A 22,869-nucleotide genomic window follows, 5' to 3' on the forward strand; every position below is an offset into this window, starting at 1 on the left:
GGCTAGGAAGGACAAAGGGCTGGATAGCTACTTAACAGCATCTCCAATGAACAGTGGCCTTTACATGGAAGTCGAGAAATAAGAGATTGTAAACGAGAGCAGGGCAAGGAGGATGTCGCCTTCGACTCCAGACCCTGACATATGTGCAGTGTGGGAGGAAGAGTGGAAGTCACCTGATCAGGCTACAGGGGTAGAGGTGGCTCTGGGAGAGAGCTCAGCTCAGCTAAGGGTGAGAGATGAAGGAAGACATCATTGGCATGAATTAAGATGAAGCAGAGTTTGCCAGACCATGGAGTGTGTGTGATGGGGGAGGGCAGGCCAGTGGGAGCCAGCGTCCAGAAGAGGAAACCCGTAACAGTGCGGGGGTGAGGGAGCGGGAGAGGATGGATGACGTGGGCGGTCTGCACACTGGGTGGTGGCCAAGGTCAACAGATACGGGAGTCATGGCCGAATCAGCTGACTTGCGGTTCCCCCAAGGGGGCAAAGAATGATTTGGTGCCGGTGCAGGCTAGAGTTCCATGACACTATAGACTGCTGACTGCAATTTAAACAATATGTTGGTATTCAAGGGTCTAAGAAGTTAGTTCCCAAGGCTATGGTCTTGTTGTGGAAATGGCAGAAGCAGCCCCCAGGGGTCAGGGAGAGTGGTTACCTGAGTCTGGATTGTGCTTTGAAATCCTAGGTAGGCCAAAAAAGGATTTATTTTTCTTTCACTTAATAAAACATTGAGCAGTGACCAGCCTGGGATAGGGGTAGAGATGCCATAATGTCATCAGTGACCCAGGCTTCCTCCAGCTACGCACTCCTTCATTGGGTGTGGTCCTTGCCGTCATGATCACAAAGTAGCTCATAGAGTTTGTGCCTTCACAACCACATTGAAGGCAGGGAGGAGGAAGAGAAGTGGCAAAAGTGGGCTGCCAGCTGATGACCCTTGAATGATCCTTCCTGGAAGCCCACCAAAGCTTCAGCGGCCTTCTCCAACTGAAAGGAATTTTGAGAAATGCAGTCTTTTAGTTGAGTACATTGCCCTCTAACCCCCCAAGTATATTTATATATGGTTATATTAGTAAGGAAAAAGGTGAGAATGGATACTGGGTAGATAACTAGAAGTCTCTGCTACAGATATTAGAGAAACATGAAATATTATTCAACTTAGCTCAGCTTTGTGCATTGATTTTTTTTATCCACATATAACATGATTCCCAGGCCTCCCTATTTCATTTTTGGTTCAACATCTCTTCCTTTAATCTGGATCACTGGGACACTGTCGTTTATTATAAGTTCTCCCCTCTATCTCCCTTTATTCTAAGCCACAACTATGGCCTCAAATTTCCTTGGTCAGTGAATGGACAGGAAGTCTTCTTCAGATTCTACCACAGTATTTGAAACCACATGTATCAGTTAGCTTTTGCTGTGCAACAAACCGCTCCCAATTTTAATGTCTTAAAACAGCCACTTTATTATCTCTTATAATTCTGTGGGCTGATTTGACGTAGCTAGGCAGGTCTTCAACTCGTCTCACTAGAAGCACTATTTTGGGGGCTTCTATAACTAACAATTACCCAACAGCTACAGCTACAGTCCTGTGTAGACTTTGTGTGCCAAAATTACTTCACACTAAAGAAAAACAATGTTTCCCCACCCCCACCAGAGTTTCAGTATAAAAAACTTTAAGAGTAAGACTACAAATTTTGAAGATTAATGAGTGGACCACCTTCTCTCTTTCCTTCCTTCCCCCTGTGGACCAATGCCTTCATTGCTTTAGGGGAGAGCAAGGAAATATCTGGAGAACCTTCTATTTGGGAGCTAACTTAGAGCTATTTGTCACTCAGAACCTTAAAGCAGAATATCCTTTCATCCTCAGAGAATTCACTCAGGATTCATTACCACACAAAGCTGTTCTTGAATTTGGAAGAAAAGAGAAACAGAAAAGAAGGCATCCATCTTTTTTTGAGTCCTGCTACTTGCTTAATTTAGTTTTAGGTTCTCTGAGGCCTTGAATTCAATAACTTATGCTAATTTCCATTGCATTTATGAGGCCTAATAAAGCAGCCATGTGTTCCCATAATAGAAAGTAATTTTAAGAATTTTTAAGAATATAAAGTATTTCCATAGAGAAAAGAATAAAAACCACATTTCCTAGCAAAGTAAATAATTATACACATAATTATACAAATAATTATACACATAACTAAATGTAAAATCAAACAAGCACGTTTTCTTACTTAGAAAAACTTAAAACATGACACAAGGTGATTATTTGGATATTATTACAAAGAATTTAAATATACACATTTGGTTATAAAAGATCAGGCTAAGCCACTCAGGTAAAAGTCTATCTGTGACATCATAGTTTCCAAGAAGTGTCATAAAAGTCACACAGGTAAATATTTCTCTGTGCTTTTTGTTTATTATTTGTAATTCTAGAAATGTTGTATAGAGAGGTTCATCAACTCATGTAGACAAATCAAATATACTGGGTGAAAAAGCTAAGCTGACATTTCCACATTTTATCAATTCAGAAATGAATTTAAAGCAAATATTGATGCATCTATACAAGAAAGACATCTTACAATAATGTTCCTGTTGGTACATTACAATCTTTGTTTGTATTTTTAAAATGGAGGGGTGTCTATGATGTAATGTCAAAAAAAACCCCAAATAAACACAGAGAACGGACGTTAAAAGTCAAATATAAAGATACAGAAGACAACAGTAACATTCAAGCATCCACTGATCAAAGGCCGTCTGGATACACCCGACACCAGCATGACACTGTCTACGGCAATTTTTCCGGTTTTGCCCTTACACGTTCTGCTTCAAAAATGATCTAATAATGGAGAGGGAATAAAAATTACTTCAAAATATTCAAAACAATGGTATAATCAAACTATTTAACAGCTATTAAAGAGGACTAAACTCGTGTCCCTACTGCGCAGGAACACACTTTGACATTGAGTAGTAGTAATATATTCTATTTTCCACATGCCAGCTATCCATGCTGAACGAGTTATGCTCAGAGAAAACAGGGTCACTGGAACACCTAAACGAACCTGGGAAGCCCTGGAATGCCGAGAAGGGTACGGTTTGAGAAATTTTTGAACTCCCATTTAAAGAAAAAAAGCAAAAATAAAAGAATATGATTTTCTTTAAAAAACTGGCTAGAAGAAATGTCATATTCCCTGTGAACATCTAATGTAGAACTATATAGTTGAAATGGAATTATCTGGATATATTCAGATTTTGGTAGTTTGTAGTAGTATAGTGATTTTTCTTAAAATATTGATTTGCATATTCAGAGATTATCTGGCATGTCATTGTTTTCATGTATTGAAAATGTTTCATGATAAGTTATAATCACTTTTATCTAAGACATTTATTAATAATCAAAAGAGAAGCAGCGGGGTGGGAGGAGGTAACATGTCCCTTCTCCCCAGGTTCTAGAAATATACTTTTGTGGGATTTCCTCTCTCTGTTAGGGGAGATGATGTCATTGGCACACTAGTTCTTGGATGGGTGGTCCTGGGTCTACTTCTTACGTGGTTAAATCCAACAGCCATGGAGCCAAGAACAGGCAAGGCAAAATATAGAGGGAGCAACGGATGCCTGGTAAGAAGGAAATGCAGTCTCAGTGCGGGGGATTCAGGGTGGGCTAATAGGGAAACCGTCCTTCAGGGGCTGGGGCTTATGTTGGATTCTGTAGATCTCCAGTTCATGGAGAAAACTGAAGCTTAAGTTCTGCTATAGAATTTTCTTCCCTACAATTGTCTACTTCGGTTTTTAAAATCATAACCACATGACTGTGAAATTCTACTTTCCTTGAGTGGGCCTATAAAAGGTACCTTCAAGAAGGAAAAATGTAGGGTTTGGCAGATCCATCTGGCAAGGGTCTCTCTGGTTTGGGGTGTACTGCATGGAGATCTGGGCAGACAGACAACTGTGCTTGCAGGGCAGGCGGGCTAACTTTTCTGGGAGTGGAAAGAGACGGTCTGTGTCAAACAGCCGCCCCCCCCCCCCAGGTAACGGAAAAGGACCTATGCTCCTTGTGTCCCACAGGAGCAAATTTGATTTTGTATTTGAAGAAGATGTTAGTTTGAAGACCTTATAGAGAACCCTGCTTCTTAGGACTTAAAGCCAAATACATTTTACTTAAGGAGTGAATCTGTCTTTTTTCCTTTCATTTCCCAGAGAAATCACAACTCATTTTTCACAAAATGTATAAAATAACAAAAGTGATACTCACGAAACACATCTCCTCGAAGGCTTTGCTCCTGCTCCACGTGGTTCTTCGGGGCTGTCTCATCTCTTTTCTCTCCTGCCAGCCCTTCTTTCTTTCTCTCCTCGTTCCCTTTTCGCCCTCCACTCAGGTTCCCATCTCTGGAAACACCCTCTTCGGAGTTGAAGGGCCTCAAGCTACCCTTAGGGGACGGAGTCCCAGCAGGTTCTGTGATGGTATTTTTAATTTTTACCTTCTTTTTCACGCTGTTTTTGTGAGCAAGCAACTTCTTGATTCTGTCTTTGATGGTACCAGGTGCCCTGAGGACTTCCTTCACAGACTTGTCAGGGATAACTAAAACAAACAGTAACAGATGAGAAGTTCCACCTTGGGCTATAATTAGATAACTCACAAAAAGTAGAGCATTTAAACAGTGTTAAAGTGCAGGAAAGGAGTGTTTCCAGAATCAGCCCACATGAGGCTCTCCCATTTGATATTTTTGTAAGAAGTGTATCTGCATCTGTTTTAAGCAGGTCCAATGCTATGGTAGTATCTTAACTACCTTTCCTTAGAGGACATACTTTTGCTTTACTTCAGAGACTACGATGATGAAATACCCGCTCCTACCAAGTTGGGTTACAGGTTCTAAGGTGATGGATTTTCCAGGGTCCTCTAATATTTCCGCTTTGACACAGGTATTCTCCAAAGCTGGTATTGTCCAGGTAGCCCTATAGATTTGTCCAAATTTTCTGTTCAAAGATTACAGCTATAGCATTAGGCTGGACCATGTAAATTGTTAACAATGGACCATTTTTGACCCACAAAAATGGTTATTTATGGTTCAATGTGTATATACCTAATTTTTCTTCCCTGTTCTCTTTCCGCTTTGAATTTCTTAACCTCAGTCTGCTACCATCTAATGTGAAAGAATTTTATTTATTGAATATTTATAGAGAGGCTTCTACATTTGCTGTTTTACATTCGTTTTCTATTTCTCACCACTAAATTAAATTCTTTTTAAAAATTCACCTCTAGGTTGATTCTTCATACCCCCAGTGGATCAATGACCCTTGGGGGGAAACATTAGTGTAGAAGAACTGAAGAGGTAGAAAAAAGGTCATTTAGCCCAATACCTTTGCTTTATAGATGAGGCAACTGGGTTAAGAGACTTTTTCAAAGTCACTCAGATACCCAGGGGCAGAGCTAGAATTTGAGGGTGAAGCAGATGAATGACTGTTTTCCCAGTCCTATTTCCATTCTTTAGGATTACGTGTTACTTTTCTTTAGACTGGTTCAGATGCCTTAAGATCTAGAATCTAAAGATGCATGCCCCCTTTCCAAGGATTTATTCATGATAATTAAGAATATCCAACTGATGTTAAAAAAAGTAATTTTTTAAAAATTAAAAACACTGACCTTTAAAATAAAAGATATTGTCATTTTATAAAATATCTAGGCATGTGCTAATCTAAAACTAAGCAAGAAAGGGTCTAATAACACTTGAAACAATGCATTCAATTCTACTACCTTGATATAGTTTAGAGGGAAATGAAATAAGAGAGTAGACATCAACTTCAGTCCCTGAAAAGAATACTATAAAATAAATTGGAAATAACATTTTTCTTGGCAATGTTTTAATCTCTTCTCCTGTTCAAGTCCTTCTCCATCATTTGGCTGATTCACTGTGAACCAAAGTGGTAGAAAATAAACAAGGAGAAGTCCACAATATATTTTGGGCAATCAAAAGAAGAAAAATGCTTTGAAAATATATATGCTCTAAATTAATACATTGCTTTTACTTTGAAATCAATCTAAGGCAGTTATAGCAAGAGCTACATTTCCCTTTTTAATGAAATGTCTTAGTTATCAACATGATAGCCTGTAGTTATAGGTTTGAAACCAGCTACTACTAGTACAAATAACACATCATTACTCATTTTCCTGACCTTCAGGTGGCCTGTTTCAGCTTCTTTGCCAGAGATCACATGTTAAGTTTTGACTGTAATAAGCTGCTCAGATATAGACCTTTTCCTGGAGGCCCCACTGTCTAATTCTGTGCATGGTTCCTGAATCTTTTCCCAGGACCCAGCAGGAAAACTTAACAGGAAACACCCATTCCCTGGAAATTTCCTTTATGCAATCAGTAACATAAAACTAAGGACCTTTAATAAATAATGGGGAGAGGGTTTCAATCCACACCAGGCAAACCTAAACATCTGCTTTCAGTTTCTGTTTTGAAGTTTTGATTTTTTCTATTGGAAAACAATCAAGCCATCACGACCTTTGTGGTGTCAACAATTTCACTCCCTTAGTATGTAAAGAGAGAGCTGCGGCAAGGATAAAGGAGCCATGCATGTGCATGACCACGAATGGATAGATTTGGCTTTATCTGGGAATTGCTGTTTCAAATTTGACATAACTGATTTTTTTTACTTTAAAATTTCTTGATTACTGTATCATCTTCTTGAGAATATAAAAATGTGGGAGGAAGTTGCAGTAGAAGGGTCTTTGACATGTTGGGGGATCTCAGACATAAAAGTAAGGAATTCCAGAGTTTTCAGAAGTCACTCTTCTGTAGATGATGTTGGCAATTTATCTGGGGGAGATTTGAAATTTCTCTAAATACTCACTTTGTGCAAAATGTCTACCTACTTAAAAATCCCAACCTCACTCAGAAAAGATCACTATGATGTGAGAACATCTTTCTCGGGAGGAATATGACTTTGACTTTCATTCACCTGTGTTTAGTTCACCAGGTGATTTCTTTTCATCTGGCAGGAGAAGCGCCCCTCTCATCTGAGCTTCGGACACAATCCTGGGAGGAAAGGCTTAATTGTGGATGAGGGATATACAAGGTCATGAGATCCAGGAAACAGGAAGGGGCAAGGATGGCAGAAAAGCTAGTCATGAGAACTTGTCTGGGAGGGGCCCAGGAGTGGTCTTCACCCCAGAGGAGTAGCCATGGGTCATGGACACACCTATCTTGTGTTAAGCACATAGCCCTGGAGCTGTTTCCTGGGTCTGAATCCCAGCTCTCACATATTCTAGTCATGTGCCCTCCAACCAATACTTAACCTCTCTTTGCTTCAGTCTCCCCATTTATTTAGGGTTTTGGTGAGGTTTAAATGAACGAATACATGTCAATTACTAAGATTAGTGCCCAACATATATTTGGCCTTAGCTTCCTAGAGTTTATTTTCAATACTATTACTATTATTATTACAAAAGCAATATGCCAAAGGTGTGTTGCACCATCCTGAATGTAGCTGGTAGTCTCCAGGTAAAGACGCATGAGGGATGCCTGAAGGAACCCTCAACCACTCGTCCAATGTGGAAACTGATTTATTCAGTCTCCTCTCTCGGGGCCTCTCAAGGTTATGGCATCCTTTCCCCCAACCCTCCCATGCACAGCCCTGCATGGGCAGCCAATCTCTCTGTTTGCATAAAGTTCCAGAAGGACATTATGGGCACTTCTGTAGAGGGACAGACACCACAGCATCAGGTTGCTGGAGACTGAATGGCCATTTAATCCCATCTCCAGACAATATGGGCATCCCTCCTAGAGCCCTGGGCCTGAGAGCCTGGGCAGTGGAATATCCCTACTCAGTAGGGTCACCTGCTCTACTCTCAGATACCTGGCAGTCGTTTTTAAGAGAGAATGTAACTTCCACCCATCGGTCTTAGTCTGCTTTCGGAAGCCATTTTTATTTCACATTCCTTAAAATATTTACAGGCAGATTTATGCTTTTCCATACTATTTTTTCCTTCCTGATTAAATGCTGCCCAGTTCTTTTGGAAATTCGTCATAGAATTTGATTCCTAGACTCACTTTCTTTGATTACATTCTTTTGTACACACTCTGTCCAGGGGCACTCAACCACAGCCCACCAGGGTACTGGGAACCTGTTACAGGTGTGCTGCTCAGTGTCTGTCATGGTATGGACAGCTTATTTTTGCCATCACTGAGTGGCCACTCTGTTGTGTCACCAGGAGCGTTGGCCAAATGGGGCCATGGGCTATGATACAGGTCAAGGTAAAAGTTGCGGCCATATTTACTGGAACACATGGGAACTCTGCTATATGGGTACATGAGAGAGTAGGGTCAGGGCAGAAAACAAACCTAGTTACCCTGACGTGATCAGAGGGACAAACCTGGATGACTTTAAACACTGTGAGATGCTGTTTGTCAGGGGAGTGACTGTACTGGAACATTGCTGGCTTACGTTGGGATATATTCCAGATGGTCATCATGATTTCTAGTTTTCTTCTCTTTTGGGACACACAAAATTATATATATTTTTGCCTCTACTTCCAAACTGAATTAATTAAGAGCTGTTGTGTGATTGTCCCAGCTGTGACAAACCCTTACCGAGGTACCATAAGATGGTGGGGCCTCTGTCAGCCTGGGTCCCTCAGTGACATGGAGAAGAAACACTTTGATAACTCTTTCCAGACATAGCACGGGTGAGAAGTAAACCACTGTTGTGGCTGTTAATAGCAGTGACATTCTATTATTACACACTTGGTTTATAAATTTAAGATCTTACCACCTAAGCATTAAGGAATTCACGAGCAAGAACAATGGGATTCCTTGCTATACATTAAAAATGTGAATCTAGGTTTGAGGATGAGAAACGCAGTGACATCAGCTTCATCATACTTTGTTTTGGTTGTGCATTCTGGAAAAAGTTTTGATTCACATGGTTAAAAAACGCTGTGGGCCTAAGCCACTGACATTCTAGGATTGCTTGTTACAGCACCATAACATCGTCTATACCAACAGATAGTTTCTCAGTGTTGTCTTTAAATCTTATTTTCAGAATTTGAAAGTATGCTGCGACCAGAAAAATATCTAGAACCCTTGCTAGTCTTTAAATTTTGTGCCTACAACTTTAGTATTGGAGTATTGGAGATGTGGTCTGACTAGCAGAGAAGACAACGCTGAGGCCGAGTTCAATTTTCAAGCACTGCAGGCACCCCACCCACGGGGGGAGGGCTGGAAACAGATGAGGGAGGACGCAGACAGGGAGAGGTTTCCCGGGAATAGCTAAGACACCATGGCCAAAGGCTACTTACCGGAACACTGAAGCCCACTGCCTTTATAGCCCTGCTTGCACGTGCACTTGAAGGACCCTGGCGTATTGAGGCAATTGGCGTGGGGGCTGCACACGTGGGTATTCGCAGCACATTCATTTATATCTAAAAATGGGAACACCGGGGAGGAAACATGATGGCCGCGCGGGCAACGGCTGCACCGCGGGCCCCCCCAACCGCAGCAAAATCACAACTAAACACAGAACCGCCGTCCCTCAGAGCCTCCTGAGATCCGGCTGCACAGAAGCCCCGCAACCAGGGAGCTGAGGCAGCACCGAGACGGGAGGAGGGGGAGACGCGGGCGGGGCGGGGCTGAATCCCGGAGACAAGTCCGGGCCCACACCCGGGGCCGCGGGAAACCCGGGAGGGAATCTCGGCGGCGGGGGTTTCCCGGAGGAGCAGGGGTCCCAGCCCCACAGCAGCCCCCAGCCCAGGGCTCCAGGCCGGGAAGAGACGTCCCCACAACTCCGGGCTGTGAAACCAGCGGGGACTGTCCCTGAGGGTCGCGGAGGCCGCGGGAGCCCCAGCAGCTCCTCTCAAGGGCCCGGCGCGGACTCACTCGGACGCTCCCTCTGAGCCCAGCGCCGGGCAGCAGCCTGAAAGGACCCGGGACACTCGGGGAGGGACTGACCTGCCTGAGATCCGGGCGAGAGGTCGAGGGCGGCTTCCTCCCGGGCAGAAGGGCTGGCGGAGGCCATGGCTCCTGTGGCGAGTCCTCCCCGCACAGCCCGCAGGCAGGCGCCATGTTTGAGTCGCCAGCACCTGACTCACCTTTGGCCCCGCCCCGTGATTCCCGGAGGCCCCGCCCCCCCCGCCTGCAGCTCATCCGGGCCCTTTCCAGGGGCTTTTCTGTGCAAGTGGCCTCTCCAGCCTCATGCTTAGGACTTTCCTAAAATCTCTCAAACAAGCAGCAGCTGCCCCATGCGGCTTGATAAGCGGCCCCAGGCCTGGCACTAGCGGCAGCTGCACTGGCTCATAGCTGGGCCTCTCCTGGGCTCCTCCAGGCCCAGCACAAGGAGCAGCCAACTACGGTTTGCTGTGTAGCTCATGCTGGGGGGCCCTGGGCAAGGCACTGGCACAGGCTGACTGTGCACCTCCCGGGAGGCCCCAGAGACAGTGCACCTGGTGGTCAGACTCGACCACGCTGGATTACAACCCTGCCACAGCCACGAGTGACACTCAAGGGGCGCCCTTGGTGAACACCAAAGCCCCACTGAAGTAAATCCTGCTCCATGGGGGTGTCTCCAGCACAGCAGCTCTCTGGCTGTAGCTGCAGCGGGTCCTCACAGCCGATTGGCCTGGGGGTCAGCTCCTCCCAGTGAGGCCAACAGCAACCAAGGCTCAACGACAACAGGACAGTGCACACAGCCCACACAGGGGAGCACCTAGAAGGCCCAGCTCAGGGGACTGGGGAGGCTGAGCCACTGCACCCTACGGGACACCTACTACACAAAGCCACTCTACAAATTCCAGGAGACAGAGCAGCTCTACCTAATACATAGAAACAAACACCTGGAAGCAGCCAAAATGCGGAGGCAAAGAAACATGTCACAAAGGAAAGAACAGAAGAAATCTCTAGAAAAGGAACTAAATGAAATAGATCCAAACAAACTAACAGATACAGAGTTCAGAATAATGGTTATAAGGATGCTCAAGGATATTAGTAAGAGTATGACGAAAATAATTGAGAAAATCGATGACATAATAAAGGACCAATTTGAAATGAAGGCTACACGAACTGAAATGAATAATTTACAGGGAATCAACAGTAGAGTAGAGGACGCTGAGAATCAAATCAGCAATTTGGAACATGAGGAAACAAAAAACACCAAACCAGAAGAGCAAAAAGAAAAAAGAATCCAGAAATATGAAGATAGTATAAGGAACCTCAGGGACAACTTCAAGAGGCCAAACATTTTTATTATTGGGGTGCCAGAAGGGGGAAAAAGAGAGCAAGAAATTGAAAACCTATTTGAAAAAATTACAGAAAACTTCCCCTATCTGGGGAAAGAAATAGTTACAAGTCCAGGAAGCACAAAGGGTCTCAAACAAGAGGAACCCAAAGAGGCCCACAGCAAGACACATCATCATTAAAATGCCAAAGGTTAAAGACAGAGAGAATCTTAAAAGCAGCAAGAGAAAAGCAGTTAGTTACCTACAAGGGAGCCTCCTCCATACGACTGTCAGCTGATTTCTCAACAGAAACCTTGCAGGCCAGAAGGGAGTGGCAAGAAATATTCAAAGTGATGAAAAACATGGAACTACAACCAAGACTGCTCTAACCAGCAAAGCTATCATTTAGAATTGAAGGTCAGATAAAGAGCTTCACAGACAAGGAAAAGCTAAAGGAGTTCATCACCACCAGACCAGCACTACAGGAAATGTTGAAGGGTCTTCTTTAAGAAGAAGCTAATGAGGAAAAGAATCTGACGAACTAAATAGGTCCAGAGACACTGACGCAGGCAACAGACGATCATATTTCAGAGGAAAGAGGGAAGGGGGTGGAGGGTAGGAAGAGATTAACCAAAGAAGTTATATGCATATATGCATAACCCATGGACACAGTTAATAATGGGTGAAGGCCTGGGGAGGGGGTGGGAGCGAGGTGGAGGAGGTCAACTGGGGGTAAAAAATGGGACACTTATAATACTTTCAACAATAAAGATAATTTTTTTTTAAATATATCTTTATTGATCTCAGAGGGAGGAAGGGAGAGGGAGAGAGAGAGATAGAAACATCAATGATGAGAGAGTCATTGATCGGCTGCAGCCTGCAACCCGGGCCTGTGCCCTGACTGGGAATCAAACCCCGATCTCCTGGATCCTAGGTCGATGCTCAACCGCTGAGCCACACCCAGCCGGGCAATAAAGATAAATTTAAAAAATAAATAAATAAAAATAAATAAAAATGTGAACACCCTGTGAACAAACTTGTGGTAACAGGGCATGCTGAAAGACTACCATCCCTTACACTTGGGCCAACCATTAACACTGCCAACAAACCAAGCATGGCCACAGAACTAAGGTGTTCATAACCCCCAGGCCTTGGCCCAGAGCCCCAGCTTGCCTGACTCCGGGTAGGTAGCGACTGTGTCTGTACCTACCACCCCCACAGCAATCTCATCTGCTTATCAATACTGCTGAAATCTGTAAGATGTTTAGGTTGTTTCTTAACTGTTCCATCTGTCTAATTCAGAACTAAGTCACAATATCAAGAAATAAATTATGTATGAGGAAGGGCTTTGAACTCCTAGCTAACAAAGGACAAGACTAGCTTGGAGCCACTGACATCATCTGAATATGTAGGCTTTATATTTTTAAGTCTCACCCAAGGAGTGAGGATATTTTTTCCATTGATTTTTAGAGAGAGTGGAGGAAATGAGGGAGAGGGAGAGAGAGAGGAGAGAGAAACGTGGATGTGAGAGAGACACACTGATTGGTTGCCTCTAGCATACGGCCTGACCAGGCAGATGGGGTTTGAACCTGCAACCCAGGCAAGTGCCCTTGACCGGGAATTGAACCTCTGACCCTCCAGTGCACAGGCTGACACTCAAACCACTGAGCCACGCCGGCCAGGGCTATATAGGCATTTAGTTCAAAACCTGCCAGGAGCAAGGTCAGGCTGGTCTGAGCTTGCCTGCTGCACTTGGACTGAAACTTTGCAGAACTCGCCCCGGTGAAGAGTGCACTAGCTCTCTTCTCCATCACTTTCCAGCTCTGCTTTTGTAGATGTGCACACAAAGTAGCCTTGCAGTTTTTAATTTAGCCACAAATGGAACTCAGATGCTAATCTTAATCACCTTTAAAATCACAAAGATTTGTTTTCTTTGGAAGCTCTCCACAGTATTTCACACCCAGTCCTGTGGAACCTCCCTGGAGGTATCAGGGGACAGGCTTCTGCCCTGTGACTTGGCATCACCGTAACAGAGCGATACAGGCCGAAGTTCCTTAGTTCAAATCTTTACTGACCTCGCTTCATATAATTCATGTCATCAAAGTTCCCTAAACGCCAGAAATGTAAAAAATGTAACTTGTTCTGTGTTGTTAAGCTGGTCGGTACCATAGATTGTTCAACAAATAGACTGAACTGAAATAGCTGTAGAGAAAGCCTGCAGGTCTGGTGGGGACAGGAAAAAGAAAAAGGTGCCACCAAATCTTACCTACACAGTCATATCGGCCGCTGACGTATTTCAGTTCGAAGCCAACGTGACATTTGCAGTAGTAGCTTCCAAAAGTGTTCACACATCTTCGATCGTAGGGGCAGACAGCTTTGCCAGAGGCACACTCATCGATATCTGGGGCGGAGAGCCAGAAGCGTCAGTGACGGCAGGAAAGCACTCTCCCTCTGGGACACACACGCACCCTCGCAAAGAGAGCGTGTTTGCTGAGTGAATTCGTATTTTTCCAGCTCTGTGCACTGCAGAGCATATACATTTTTTGAAAACAGAGTCAGATAGCTACATTTTAATACAATGTTTAAATTTCACATTTTACAAAAGAATTATTTCATTTGCAAGCTCCCCCAAGTCCTGCAATATTGACCCAAATCACAGAAATGTGGTTTCTAAGAGTGCACTGATACGTAAGTCGTGGGTCAAGTGTAATGATGTAAGGATGCAGCTTTAGTGGACAACAGGCTTCCTGCCCTTCCCTGAGAGTCATGCTACAGAGGGGCTGACAGCTTGTCCACCAAACCACTAAGACAGGCTTTGCTTTCACTTTCAGTTTTCAAGCCAAACAGATGTTTTGTTGTTATTTTAGAACTGTGGTTAAACATACAAGTGAGTGATGGCTTATTGTTTCCTTTGCATTCTTAAAATAATTAATAAATAACTGATGGGCCGACAAAAATAACTTTTCAGTGATCACTTTCCTGCACATACCCTTCCCCTTCCAATAAAAACGACGCCCGACCAGTCAAAGAGGTGGGTAAAAATGTGGATTCAGTTCGATCAGAAATCAGCCTTGTCACAGAAATCTTATTTTACTACGGAGTACTAAACCTGTGATTCCAATTAAATCTTTTTGATTACTCTCAAAGAGCAGAGCCAAATTTTTAATTTACGTGATTTTTAAAAGCATTTAACTGATTTAGGACCTATTTGGCTGAGTTTTCTAAATGCAGTTTATCAAGTTATATACATCCATGATAAACATCCAGCACCTTGAGTGAAAAATATCTCTATTGTAGTAAGGAAGTAAGAATATTAAATCACACTGATATTTCCTTATTTAAATCAAAAAGAGTAAGAACTCTTTCAACACTCTGATTTGGTTTGACATCGCTTATGAATGCTATGTGCTCCTTGCTCTAAATATTATGTAGATTTGGTGCAATATAATTAAGTACAGTACTATGAGGTCATACAATTTGGTGGCTGAAGTAATATGTGCAGGGTAAATATACTAAAATAAAATTATTTTTATTCTTTTTTCACTACAGCAGTAGGCAATCCCAAAATAAGAAGTGTTCTTTCTAGCACTCCAAAGTGTGCCTAGAGCATATGTGGGTAACAATGTTGTCTCAGAAATGGCATAAATCTGTACTTTTAGGAGCTTGCAATGTCTAGCCAACGAGCAGACTGTGATCAGCGGAAAAGGAGGAATGAAGCAGAGGGAGCGGTGAAGGGAAGGGGCCAGGGTGTGGAGGCGATGCCCGCTGCTCTACCGATGCAGAGCCTTCCGTTCGGGGCCAGGCGAAGTCCCGAGGACGGACACCGACACCTCGGCCCGCCCTCCGTGTCTTCACAGCCGTACTGGCAGTTGGTCATGGCACACGTCCGAGAGTCTGAAAAAGCAGGCAAGGATTAGCCCCTTCCTCCCAAGACGACAGAGAGCACTGTACCGAGAAACCGTGAGCCCGGGGTGCTGACCGCAACACGTGGGATGCAGCTATAGACACGCTTGGGAGGCTGAGAGCTAAGCGGACTCCGCGCAGGGCGGCGCTCGGTGGCCGCACGGTCTGTTGCGTGGGCCGATGTTGGATGTGACTTTCTGTAGGCGGGGCACGCAGCCCTCAGTCGCCAGCCTGCACCTGTCTCTCCTCCCACCTGAGCTCTAGTCACTCCTTCACGTCACCTGGCTGCTCTCTCTAGGGTTAAAATGCAACCTCCGGTGCAGGTGAGCAACCCGAGTCATTAGGGTAAAATAATCCGCTCTGCATGTCTCTCCGTGCATGTCTAGGCTCAGTGAGAGGCACTTGAGTCATGAGACTTGGTCTCCTAGGTGCCAGTTTTAAAACATGTGGCAGATACAACTGATCGGCTGCCAGAAAGCCGTTCTGGACCCCCTTTTCTCCTGCTACTGCCATCATTGAGGCTGAAAAGCCAGACACTTGTCTTTTGCCCAGTTCCCCTTGCAGCAATAAGGAGTGGCCATGTAACCTAGTTGTGGCCAAAGAGATATACAGACAAGTCTGCTGGAAAAGACGCTGCCGCACGACAAAAGGGATGGTCATGAAAGAGGTGTTCATTCATTGGCACCACTCCTTTCCCCACTGTCTTGCCTACCTTAAATGTATGTGTGATATCTGGAGCTGGGGCAGCCACATTGTGACTCTGAGGCAACAAGCATGACAACGAAATCAATACCCTGAGGATGAGTCCTTGCTGAGCTGTTGTGAAACTGCCTGCCTCCAGATTGTTTTTTGTTTTGTTTTTTAAGCAAATAAGATGATTTAGTTGGAGTTTTCTGTCACTCATTGCTAAACGTAACTTATCTCACAAAAATGCATTTCCTCAGCAGGAGTCCGGAATGTGTGGATCATAAGCTTCTACAATAGGGGAGCATGGTGAATATGCTCACTCCATCCACCACATCCACAGCATGCCAATCACTCAGCTGGACAAGAGACTGCAAGGAGCCGGGTGGAATAAAATCAGCATCCAGGAGCACCCGGCCGGCGTGGCTCAGCGGTTGAGCGTCGGCCTAGGATCCAGGAGATCAGGGTTCGATTCCCGGTCAGGGCACGTGCCCGGGTTGCGGGCTCGATCCCCAGTCGGGGGCGTGCAGGAGGCAGCCCATCAGTGACTTATCATTGATGTTTCTAGCTCTCTCTCTCCCTCTCCCTTCCTCTCTCTGAAATCAATAAAGATATATTTTTAAAAAATCAGCATCCAGGAAAGAGGTCCAGGGCTACCTGGACACTTTGAGCTATAAACAGGGAGGCACAGGCAACCCTTACATATACAGAAATAGACAAAGAAGGTACAGGGCTAGACACACAGGCCAAGGCAATGTAACAAACACCTAGTTTACCTTTCCTTCTCTTTAGTCTTCTTTTAAAATTAACCTTCAAAATTACCTAATTCTATCTTTCCATTTGGAGAAAGATATCTTTTTGGCATTGACTGGGCTTTCATGGAATGTTTTAGAAACATCCATTAGTACATATCTTTCCAGAAATGTTAAGTGATTAAGTATAGAAGCCTGGCTGGTGGTCCCCACAGGGGTGGCAGAGTTCTATTTGGTAGTAGTTGCCTGGGTGCTCACCTTGTAAGAACTCATTAAGCTATGTATTTGCCTCTTGTGGGTTTCAGTTTAATTTCTAATGGTAAGGATTTTTTTAAGCCTCTCTGAATGCCGGCTCTATCTCTTCAGCTTGCCTGCTGAAAGAATCTAGACGAGTGGCGGTGCGGGGGCCCTGTGCCAGGGAGGAACAGCACAAGGGTGCGCCAGGGGAGCAGTGAGCTCTGCATGAGCCACGATTTTACAACTGCAGGAACGGCCAGGGTGGGCTGGGGAGTCCAGAAGGCCCTGCAACCACAGGAGGCTGGCAGGAGGCACAAGCTCCAGGCTTGTGGGAGCGGCAGGGCCATGGAAAGAGAGATGCAGAGAGGGGAGGGAGGGGGAGGCAGGCAAGGGGGATGTGTTTACCTTTTAGCTGCAACATCAAACCTGAAAAGCCTTTCTTCCCGATAAATGAATGGATAGAGACTCACTCTCCCGAAGGACACGTATTTCTCTTTATCACAGAAGGGCTTTTCTTTTCAGGAATATGAATCAGAGTGTATTTACAACAAGAGGGACTAATCTTTGAGCCTGAGGCAAAGGGCATGAGAAAGGTAGTTGGCGGCACTGATATCTCAAGATGGAATTTTAATTTATCACCTTCCTAAAACAATATGCTTATTTTATTCAACATGTTTATTTTCATCAAGAAACCCAATAGATCCCTGTGTATAGAGATATCGACTTTATTCTTTTCCTCAGCTAGTCTTTTTACTTAATAACCACATCCATAGAGACAGAAAGCAAATGTGTCATCGCCAGAGGGATGGGGGTGACTGCTACTGGGGATGGTTTCCTTTAGGGGTGAAGAAGATGTTCTGGAGTTATAGTTCTAGATAGTTATACAACACTGTGAATGTATAAAATACCACTGAACTGTATACTTTAAAATGGTTAAAATGGTGAATTCTATGTTATATGTATTTTACCACAATTTTTTATAAAAGTGCTCAAAAATGTTTTAGCCTGAGGCAATGTTAGAGTTTTCTTGGTGTTTTGTTTGTTTGTTTCATTTTGGTTTTTTTAACACTCAAGTCAACTTTCCCCCAAGCATCAAATGGCAAAAGTCAAGCCTCAGAGGTTGATTGACACTTACTGGCACACGTGGCATTGGGCATGAGCATGTGGCCACTGAGGCAGAAGCACTTGTAGCTTCCATGTGTGTTCACGCATCTGTGTTGGCACGGCCGGGGTTTCTCTCCACACTCGTTCACATCTGCAGGGCAGTGAGAACACGAGAAAGGTTACTTGAATCCCGAAACATCCACATGAGGAACTGGGTCGGCTTCCTTTGACCTCACCGTGGGGTTGGGGACATGGGACATGGGACAGTGGCTGGCCTCTTTAAAGGGTTGGCGAGGCGGTGGAGCACACAGAGTGATGGTACAATGTTGGACGAAACGCGAATGGGTACAACCACTTGGGAAAAGTGTTTGGCACAATCTACTAAACCTAGACAGAGACACACTCAGGGCCTAGCAATTCCAGTCCCGGTGTCCAGCGCACAGAGACCCCACGTGGATATAGCTCAGCAACGCCCGGCAGGAGGCGGGCCACCACCTTCCATGCTCATGCAACGGAGTATGACCAGCAGCGGCACGGAACACGCTGCAAGGACAGTGGACGGAGCGCACGACATGGTACTGAGCGGAGGTGGCTGGACGTGATGCATAACGAATTCATCACGTGAGAGGTCAAGGTATGGTGTCCTGTTGGGGGTGGGGGACAAGCGACTGCACAGGAGGGGGGGGGCTCTTCTGGCAGGCTGCATTTTTGTTTCTTGATCTGAATCCCAGTCTCACGGGTGTTCTGGAAAATTCATTGAGCTGTACCTTTTTGATACATGCACAATTCTGTGTGTGCACTACTTGAATAAAAAGTTAAGACTTATATATTTCAGATAATATTGCCTTTGATGCTATCTCAAGCAGCCTATGCCAGATGCCCCCAGCACAGCCTCTTTTCAGTTATTATTATTATTTTTAAATATATCTTTATTGATTTCAGAGAGAGGAAGGGAGAGGGAGAGAGAGAGAGATGGAAACTTCAATGATGAGTCACTGATCAGCTGCCTCCTACGTGCCCCCTGCTGGGGACCGAGCCCGCAACCCGGGCATGTGCCCTGACAGGGAATCGAACCACGATCTCCTGGGTCCTAGGTCAATGCTCGGCCGCTGAGCCACGCCGGCCGGGCTTCGGTTGTTAGTATTTAGGGAGGACCTGCACTGGCCAAACTGCCTTGGCCCACAGCCTCTGCAGGGAGCCCAGCGGGGCAGCTAGTGGTGGTAAGGCCTTAGGACAACAGTGAATCCAATGTAAAGATGTTCAGCGAATATTGTTCAATAAGGACAGAAGACTGTGAAACCACCTGTACAGATTGATGCCAAACTTGTAAAAAACATAAAATAAAAACGCATAGGAAAAAAAAAAGGCCTGGGAGGCTATGTTCTAGATGCTAATGCTGGTTATCTCCAGGTGGTAAGAATGAATAATTTTATTACAATAAAAATGATACAGAAGGAAAACGAAACTTTGAAAGTGACCATGGGCAGAGGAGCTTGAGTTTAGAAATTCTGTCATGTGGGTGCCTCACAGCTTAACCCCTTCAAGGAAGATGACAACAACCACATTCCTTATAGGACAAACATTCGGCATAAGCAATGCTTTCGCCTCTGAAAAGACCCTTATGTGGGGATTTTCCGGTGCCCTAGCTGGACATCTGAAAGCCCTTGTCTAGTGCCTATCCCTTGCACCCTACCATCTCTTGCACGAACCCTAACTGCTTCAAAAGGGGGAGCTGAAGAACGCTGATTGGACGTAATGGGAGAGCCAGGAACACCCATCACTTGGCCCCAACCCGGAGGTGACGCACTCGTCTCTTGGAAGAGGCACTTTTGGAAAACACATCAGTGGAGGGCTGAGGCCTGTTGCCATTAATGGACACACATATATAAACTTTGATCAGGCTGTCCTGGGACAGGGAGGCTGTGGGGAAGACAGGCAGTCTCAAACCTGAGCCAACTGGACAACTCCTTCAATCTTAACATTTTACTGGGGCTTGAAAACCAGCATGAAAAATATCTTCTCTACTCCAAATCTCTCAGAATCCAAGCCATCTGGGAAATGAGGCTTCCTGGTCTGAAGAGCCTGGTAGGGGACACAGCTGGATTAGTACTTAGGGGAGCATGATTCTTGGTGCAGCTCCCTCAAGAGCTGGACACAGGGCCAGGACACGCCTCAGGGCGCTGGCCTCTCTGCTGGGGGGGACAGAGTCAGAAATTCCTCCCTGAGGCTGCAGGGCTGCAGCTCAAAGAAAGGCTATTTCCATCCGGACAGCTGCGCTCCGGGCGTGGCCGCAAGGCCTGGGGCGGCGAGTGCCGCGGGTGCTGGCCCTGCTCGGGGACCTCACCTGCCTTTCCACAACACTGGCAGCCTTATTCTTGAGACCCACTGAGCCTGATTTGCTGCTCTTTGCTCACCTGCATTACAGAGCCGGGGACACTTTCTGAATTATTGCAGGTTTCTTCGTGCCAGGGCTTTTCAGCCTCAGCATTGTTGACATTTGGGTCATATCGTTCTTCACTGTAGGGGGCAGCGCTGTGCACTGTGGCTGCTTAGCAGCATCCCTGGCCTCCACCCCCTAGACGACGGTAGTAACTCCTTCAAACTTGGTCAGGTGTCCCCTGGGGTCAGGTTGCCAGATTCAGCAAATAAAAGTATAGGATACCCATTTAAATTTAAATTTCAGATAAATGACTAATACTTTTTTAGTATACATGTAGCCCATTCAATATTTGGAACATATGTACACTATAAAATTATTTGTTGTTTATCTGAAATTTAAATCTAACTGGGGATCTGTATTTTATCTGGCAACTCTTCCTGGGGGACAAAATTATCCAGATTGAGAACTGCTGTTCTCAATATTATAAATAAACTCTTCTATATCTTCAAATAAATAGCCTGTGACAAAAGTCACAAATTGCCTTTTAAAATATTTCCATTAAAATAAAAAATATGCACGTTATTCAACCCAACAATTCCATTTTTAGAATTTATCCTATAAGAATATCCACTCAAGGTGAAAAGATATGCATAGAATGATGTCTGCTTTAGCATTGTTTATAATGACGAATAATTAGAGACAACTTAGATGATAGTGGTTAAATAAAGTATTTTTTACATAAATGATAAAAGTATTCATACTAGGCGGTAGGATACAGGCTTAAAAAGTGGGAGGCAGCTCTGTATGTGCTGACATGGGAGAAGCCCATGAGAAATGCTGATGTTGGTCCTATCACAGAAGAGGCCTGCAGGGACCTAGGACAGACTGTTAACTATGGTTAGAGTAGGGACTGGGGGTGGACACTCAATTAAAAAAATATATATATATATATATTGATTTTTAGAGAGGGAGGAAGGGAGAGGGAGAGGGAAAGGAGCAAAATGTGAGAGTGAAACATTGATGGGTTGCCTCCAGCACGCCCCCTACTGGAGATCAAACCTACAGCCCAGGCATGTGCCCTGACCAGGAACTGAACTGGCCACCTACTTTCTAGTGCACAAGACGATGCCCAACCAACTGAGCCACATTGGCCAGGATTGGGCACTCACTTTTTAATTTACTGTATATCTTTTGCACTGTTTTCTTTAGTGAAAAATATGCATTACTTCAGTAGTTTGAAAACACAATAAAACTATTTTTTTAGAGAAAAAGACCTTTTCTCTGGCATCTTGACAAAAGCATCAAAATGACTTTTATACTTTTATGGGAGAAGAGACTGACTGAAAATTCTAGTTCTGAGACCACTTTCATTTGAAGATTGGAGCAAAAACCTATGAAATGCTGAGCAGTATATCATGCCACAAACCTCGCTGCAGTGATGGAAATGCTTGTGAAAGGTCTGGGGTAGGTTTGGACTAGGACCCTGGTCTTCTCGACTGACCTTGACTGCAGGTTTTCCCGGTGTATCCTGGGAAGCATCTACATTTGTTTGGTCCCACACACTCACCGAACTTACAGCCAGGCTCACATGTAGCTGTGGAAAGAAAAGGTGTTTTGAGGATAAGAACAGGAGCAGTTAGCACAGTGAAAGGTACTCACGTCAAACTCAGCCGCCTTCTGTATGGCAGAGAAATCCATGGGGACACTGAGGACAATCTGCTTTCTCTCTGGCCTGTTTTCACCTTTAATATACTGGAAAGTGTTTTGCTTGTGGACTAGACCACCCCCCATCACCCCTCAACCCCAAGGAATGCAAATTTATTGTCACTCTGCTTAGCACTGCCACACCTCCAGTGGCATTCAAAGAAAAACAGAGCCTTTCAGACCACAGCCAGCCAGCCTTGCACATAAACATGAAAGATTTAATAAAAGAAGTATAATGGGTCAGCGGGAAGAGACTAGTGGGCCAATTGCCAAGGTCCCTTTCCTTCTTTTTGTCACTTGCCTTTTCTTTCTTTTCCATATTTTCTCTCCTACTTTCATTTTGAATGATCAAAGCCGTTTAATGCTGTGGATTATCAGTAAAAAGAACCACCGCAGATTGGAGGCAGGGAGGGTGGGAAGCTCCAGCCCTAAGGATGGGAATGAAAAGCATGGTGATGATGATGATGATGATGATGATGATGATGATGATGGCGGCACCATAATAAATGCAGGACTTTACTGCTTTATTTACTTCTGTATCCGGACACCTGACACAAATGAAGCACTCAGTACAATAAATATTTGCTTGCTGAATGAAACGGTGGGAGAAAACACAAGGATAGGATGTGCAATTGACTGGGTTGGAGGCAAGAAAAAAATAGTCAAAGATGATGGGCAGTTTAAGCCCAGCTCATAGGGAGGAGACAGGGAGAAAAAGCAGTAGACAGGGAAAAAAGGGAAATGGGAAAACCCGAAGAGAAGAAAGGGAGAGAGAGAAACAATGAATGAGAGAGAGAGGAGGCGCAGGGAATCGAGGGCCCTCAGCGGTGTCTATATTGTTATGGATACCTACTTGTGGTACAGCTTTAAGTTTAAATGTTAGAAAAAGAAATCTCTTATTT

At 44.6% G+C, this 22,869-nt stretch overlaps 1 protein-coding gene across 3 annotated transcripts in view; it reads right to left on the minus strand.

The window, feature by feature from the left end:
* Window positions 1–665: 665 nt before the first annotated feature.
* EGFL6 (EGF like domain multiple 6) overlaps window positions 666–22,869 on the minus strand; it is a 35,726-nt gene continuing 13,522 nt past the window's right edge. The window contains exons 3-9 of one of the 3 annotated variants that reach the window (XM_081124877.1): window positions 21,765–21,857; window positions 17,915–18,034; window positions 14,978–15,097; window positions 13,470–13,604; window positions 9,293–9,415; window positions 4,470–4,570; window positions 666–981 (exon numbers count right to left, since the gene is read on the minus strand). In XM_081124877.1, the coding sequence (XP_080981003.1) occupies window positions 865–981; window positions 4,470–4,570; window positions 9,293–9,415; window positions 13,470–13,604; window positions 14,978–15,097; window positions 17,915–18,034; window positions 21,765–21,857 (809 nt within the window). In that variant the 3' untranslated portion in view covers window positions 666–864. Of the gene's footprint in view, window positions 982–2,141; window positions 2,831–4,243; window positions 4,571–9,292; window positions 9,416–13,469; window positions 13,605–14,977; window positions 15,098–17,914; window positions 18,035–21,764; window positions 21,858–22,869 lie in introns of those variants that run through there. The other 2 variants (XM_081124876.1, XM_081124878.1) reach the window with 2 other exon arrangements.

Source organism: Miniopterus schreibersii, assembly GCF_964146895.1.
Source record: "Miniopterus schreibersii genome assembly, chromosome: X".
In the NCBI taxonomy this organism is placed as follows: domain Eukaryota; kingdom Metazoa; phylum Chordata; class Mammalia; order Chiroptera; family Miniopteridae; genus Miniopterus; species Miniopterus schreibersii.